At 37.6% G+C, this 6,294-nt stretch overlaps 1 protein-coding gene across 1 annotated transcript; it reads left to right on the forward strand.

The window, feature by feature from the left end:
- The first annotated feature begins 304 nt into the window (after nt 1-304).
- On the forward strand, nt 305-2,733 carry LOC132695751 (uncharacterized). Its single transcript, XM_060660206.1, has 5 exons — nt 305-369; nt 841-1,037; nt 1,107-1,382; nt 2,104-2,483; nt 2,719-2,733. Exons 1-5 carry the CDS (start codon nt 305-307, stop codon nt 2,731-2,733), a joined length of 933 nt encoding a protein of 310 aa, XP_060516189.1.
- Nucleotides 2,734-6,294: the final 3,561 nt, after the last annotated feature.

Genomic DNA, 6,294 nt, shown 5'->3' on the forward strand with positions numbered 1-6,294 from the left:
ACAATTATTCTTTTTTTATTTAGTTGCACGAATTGCTATTTTTCGATTATTTAATTATTATTGTATTATATAAATCTTCAGCTCCATTAGGCAACATTATTAAAATAATATTTTAATTAAACAAAGTGGCACCAACAAGTTTTGTTTTTTTATATGCGAATATTATGCAATAACTTCAGATTTTTTTTTAATTTTTGGGTACATTTTTAGAATTATTACGTTCTTCCGATAATTTCTGCTAAATACTATTTAGAGCGGTGTTTGAAATTGTTCTATATGCCAATTTTTTTTTTTGTAAACCGTGATGCGGTACTTTTTCCTAGGGCTATCCACGGCAGTTACTTGCCGGGCAGCGTATTCTACGGAGTCGTGAGTAAAAGATTCCATTGTCGTGGTCGAACCAAACCGAACCAAAATATTATTTAAAATGTCGACTTTTCTTGGGAACCTTGATTCATTTGACTCGGAAAAGTCAGATTATGCAATTTTTTCCCAGAGACTTCAACAGTTTTTCGCCGCGAATGAGGATTAAAAATGGGAAACACTTCTAAACACATTAAACGAAGAATGTTACGTTTTGTTACGAAATTTGTGCGTGCCGAAAACGCCGCCGGAGCTGAAGTTTGAAGAGTTAGACAAGTTGTTATTAAAGCATTTTTCTCCCGTGCGTTCGTATTTTTCGGAAAGATCAAAATTTTACACAGCAAAAAAGGAGCCAAGTGAAAAAGTGTGTGATTGGGCGGCTCGCATAAAAAATTTTTTTGGGTTTGATGCCTCTATCACTCTCGACCAATTAATGAGGGATATATTCACGATTGGCTTAAATGATGTGCGTTTTAGTGACCGCTTATTTGAGGAAAATCCTCAAAGTAGCAAGTGCACCTTCCAGTTTATGGAAAAAATCGCCTTGTCAAAGGAATCTGCATTTTTTGACCACGAAAACCGCGCGTCGAAAGATACATCCACACAAATCAAGAGAGAACCAGAAGAGCTCTTTTATAACAATCAAAAACCAGGTATTTTTCATCGGAGCAGGGGTAAGTCAAATTCAAGGACCCCCCAAAAGGAACTAAGATCGAAAACATCAAGTTTCCACTCTTGTTCAGGTTGTGGCATTTCCAACCACAAATCGTCCGAGTGTGCCTACCGCAATTGTTTTTGTCATAAATGCGGAGTAAAAGGACATTTAGCACCCTTGTGTAAGCAGAATAACGTGGGTCAAAATTTTCTAAAAGACAACGCGCTCGAAGGTTTGGACGATAGCGACGATCCGTGCTTTATTATCAGTGATAAACCCTTGCAAGGTCCCACGAACATCACCCAGACGTCTGTACAAAATATGTTTCATAAGAAAACAGAAAATGTCCAAAGCAGTTCAATAAGTAACGAAAAACCTATTTTAATTAAATTAGAGATAGATAAAAATCAATTTAATTTTGAAGTGGACTCCGGTTTCGCCCACGCGGCAATTTCGGAAAAAATGTATAACAAACATTTTTAAAAATATCCGTTAATCAGCAATGATTTGCGTTTGAAAGATTATGTCTGTGTATCTTTTCAACCTTTGGGTTTTGTAAACTTAAAAATAACATATGATTGTCAAAATTACAACCTAAAAACATATGTAATTAAGAAGGCGGGCCACCCTTATTAGGTCGCAATGGTCTGAAAATGCTAAATATCGGGATTTGTAAATCAGTCGATAGCAATACCAGTTTATTATATGTAAATTCGGACGCCAAGTTGTAAAATTTATTAAAAAAGTTCGAACCAATATTCAGCAGTACGCTAGGTACACATTCAATAAGTTCAAGGTCACGCTAAAATTAAAAGAAAACGCCAGCCCAAATTTTTTTAAGCCTCGGCCGGTTCCAATAGCATTAAAACCGAAAATTGAGCAAGAACTGGACCGGCTAGTCAAAAACAAGGTGCTAGTGCCCACAGAATTTTCAAAGTGGGCAACACCTATCGTCCCAATATTAAAAAAAAACGGCGGTATAAGGATCCCCTAATTGGAATTTCAACAGTTTCCTCTTCCAAGAGTTGAATACTTATTTAGCCAACTAGAGGGGGGAATGAAATTTTCAAAAATCGACCTTTCAGAAGCGTATCAGCAAATTTTGCTCGACGATCAGTCCAAAGAGTTGGTTACCATCTCCACACATAAGGGGTTGTTTTCTTATCAAAGATTGCCTTTCGGTATACACTGCGCGCCCTCTATCTTCCAAATAATCATGGAGCAATTATTTAATATTCCTGGCGTTATATCATTCCTAGAGGACATTCTGGTGACCGGGAGAAACGATCTTGAGCATTTGGAACGATTAGAACAAGTCTTTCAAAAATTATCGGAATGTGGCTTCCAATTAAAAAAAGAAAAATGTAGTTTCATGCAAGAATCTTTGACTTACATGGGTCATTTAATTGACAGGTTCGGCTTGCACAAAACCGATGAGAGGGTCGAAGCAGTGGTCAAAACCAAGGTACCTTCCAATATCACAGAACTTAAGTCATTTCTCGGGGGCGTCAATTATTATGCTAAATTCTTACCGCACGGGTCGTCCATCCTTTATCCTTTATACATTTTATAAAAAAAAAACATCCCTTGGGAATGGACACCGGCTTGCCAAAATAGCTTCGATAAAATCAAGGATATATTAGTTTCTCCATCTGTGCTGGCCCATTTTGACCCAAAATTACCTATCAAATTATTGTTAGATGAAACCAGTATAGGTCTAGCGGCAATAATTAGTCATACCTACACAGAGGGAACTGAGTGACCCGTCGCGTTCGCTTCAAGGTTGCTAAATAAAAACGAACTCTCCTATTCCCAATTCGAAAAAGAGGCTCTAGCAATAATATTCGGGGTCAAAAAGTTCTTCCAATACCTTTACGGCATCAAGTTCACACTGTACACAGACCATAAACCTCTTTTGGCAATACTGGGCGACAAAAAAGGGTTGCGAGTTTTTGCAGCCAACCGCCTACAAAGATGGGCATACATTCTATCTTCATTCCGTTTCGAAATTAAGTATGTCAATACCAAACAAAACTACTCAGATTTCCTATCTCGGTTAGGGGGAAACACTAAAAATATGTTTCACCATGCCAGCAATCCGTTACTATTCGACTCGTGGAAACAAGATCAAATTTCATATTTAAATTACATCGAAAATTCATAATTCCCAGTTAATTTCCAAAAGATTAAAGAACAAACCTCAAAAGATGTCGTTTTGAGCAAAATTCTATTTTTTGTTCGAAACGGTTGGCCACAAACGTGCCCCTCTACAGATTTTAAACCTTATTTTCTTAAAAAACATGAAATTTCTGTAGAACATGGTTGTTGTTTAATGTGGGGTTACCGTCTAATTGTGCCTTCAGTCTCCTATGACAGTATTTTGGGGGAATTACATTTAACTCATACCGGAATCGTTAAAATGAAAGCCTTGGCGCGTTCATTTTAACGAAACCTTCTTTAATTATGTGGGATACTCCTAAAGAACCATGGACTCGTGTTCACGCTCACTTTTTCGGACCATTTTTAAATAAAACATTTTTAGTAATCGAAGATGCCACTTCAAAATGGCTAGAATGTTTCATAGTCTCAGACATGTCTTCTGCACAAACCATAAAAATCTTCAGAGCTCTATTTGCTCGTTTTGGTCTCCCAAAAGAAGTTTCCACCGATAATGGTCAGATTTTTATGTCCGAGAGTAGATATATAGTGCCGATAAAAGCAACAGAAACCGTACATAACCTCAATTTCCTAACCCCCCCGCAGCGGGGGCCCCTCGTCGAAACACGCAGGCAACACGTCTCATGATAACGAAATAGTTTCAATCGTTGAAGAGCTAAAAGAATCAGGTTTTATACGTTAGTTTAACGATGAGTCTGGACAAGTTTGGACGTTCTAGCGCGCTGCGCTCTAAACGACCCTTCACTAATACTGTGATTAGAAGCGCCCTCGATTATATGCCAGACGGAAACGTCAATATGAACAATTTAAAAATTTGCAATGTCCAAACGCCTAGCGACGACGGTGACGTGGCTAACAAAAAATATGTGGATGAGACAAGTAATTTATTAAAAATTGCATTGAGAAAGATTATTGGACAGAAACTCGAAGCGTACACGAAAAGATTACAAATTGAAGACAAAACTAAATTCTCGCGTCTTGAAGAACAACTGAAAATGAGTAGCACTACACTCGAAAATGAAATTATGCAGTTTCGCGAAGTTTTCCACCAAAAGTTAAGCGAAATGAGCGCAAAGAAAAATTTGGAAAAGCACATGACAAAAGTCGCCGTTTTGTCACAGCAATTTCATGATATTGTAACCAAAATGGAGCGACTTACGAACGAAAATGAGAATATAATGAAGGTATTGAAACAAAGGGTTTTAAATCCTCCATCGCAACCGAACACACATTATGAATAAAGAAAAGGTACAACTGGTTCGAGAACTGCACAAGCCGGCACGCAGAAATTATGCTCGCCGCCGGACTATAATACGAGGGATGGATGACCTGTGGCAAGCGGATCTGGCCCAATTAGATCGCTACAGCAAACAAAACAGAAATTTTAAATTCGTGCTGGTTGTGATAGACTGTTTCTCAAAATATGTATGGTGTCGCCCGTTGAAAACCAAAACCGGGGTCGAAGTCGCCAAGGCGTTTTCCAAAATTCTCAACGACGGACGGCACCCTCAAAACTTGCAAACGGATCTCGGTAAAGAATTTTACAACGACACGTTTCTGAAACTTGTGGATAAGCATAAAATTAACCACTATAGTACGTATAGCACAAAAAAGGCCTCAATTGTCGAACGGGTGATACGTACCCTCAAAGAGAAATTGTTTCGACATTTTTCTTTACGCGGGACGTACAAATGGATCGATGTGCTCGCCTCTATCGTTGATGAATACAATAACACAAAACATAGAACGACGGGTACGAAACCCATCGATGTGAGTAAGAGCAATGAAAAGAGAATTTTGAAAACCGCGTATAGTAGCATAAAAATATTCGGTCCTCGTAAACTTAAAGTCGGCGACATCGTTAGAATCAGCAAAGTCAAGCACGTGTTTAACAAAGGTTATACACCGAATTGGACCACGGAATTGTTTAAAATTGTTAAAGTACGGGTTACTAACCCCGTAACGTATTTGCTTCAAGATATGCAGGGTAAACCCATAATGGGCGGATTTTATGAAGAAGAATTGCGGACTTATATCTCGTCGAAAAGGTGTTGCGCAGACGAGGCAATATGGTTCTCGTGCGCTGGTTGGGATTGGATAAGTCGCACGATTCGTGGGTAGACAACGTAGACGTTTTGAAATAAATTTAGTCTCGATTTAGAAGTTCTGACATAAATACGTGTATATGATGGCTCAAGAGCAAATTGTGACATCCAACGAATTGTATAATTTATTGGAAAATTTCGAGTTGCAATTTCCTTCATCAGAAGTGCTCCCGTCCAGCTTCGTTCCTGTAGAGCAACAAACCAAAAAATCTGCGACAAAACGAAAACAAAGTGCGTCGGTCGTATCCCGCAAGAAGAAGAAGAAAACTAAAACAAGTGAAGCGTTTGCAGCTCCAACGTCATCCGCTGATTGGCTCGAAGTGTTCACGGACGGTAGAGAAAAAAGTGTCATTTGTGAGGCATTCAATTTAAAAAGAAACTTGGCGTCTCAGTTGTCGGGATTAGAGTGCAATATCAACGAAATTGAAACACAAATTGCGCTTTTTAATACAGACTTGCAAGTGGCGCGGCTGCAAGCGCAAAAGTGCAAAAGAAAACTAGAACAATTTAATAATTTAGCATTTAACGAAATTGTAAAATAGTAATAATGTATATAATAAATAAATTATACAATTACAAACTTCTGTGTAATTATTATGCGGTGTTGTGGTGGTGGTAAAAAAGAAAATAGCGTCTAAATATATACATGTTTATTCTTGTTGCAATACAATGGAATACAATCAATACATAAAAGCCTTATCTACAGTTATATATTTTATAATAAAACCACAGTATTAATAGTTCAGTGTGCTATCAGAAAAGCGTAACTTTTTTCCATATTTCCTCTCATCGTGAAGCATTAAATTACATACATCTTCAGTTTCTACAGTGAACAAAACTTCTTCAAAGCAGCTTTGACACCAAAATTGTTTATCGTGATATACATCATTCAAATTGTTTATATCCAGCTGTAAATGATAGTGATCCAATAAAAGTCAAAAATTTTCCTTTTTAAATTTTTTAACTACTTGAAATATAAAGTGACAAGATTTA

This window comes from Cylas formicarius, unplaced genomic scaffold, assembly GCF_029955315.1.
Source record: "Cylas formicarius isolate icCylForm1 unplaced genomic scaffold, icCylForm1.1 PGA_scaffold_12__32_contigs__length_19106922, whole genome shotgun sequence".
Classification (NCBI taxonomy): domain Eukaryota; kingdom Metazoa; phylum Arthropoda; class Insecta; order Coleoptera; family Brentidae; genus Cylas; species Cylas formicarius.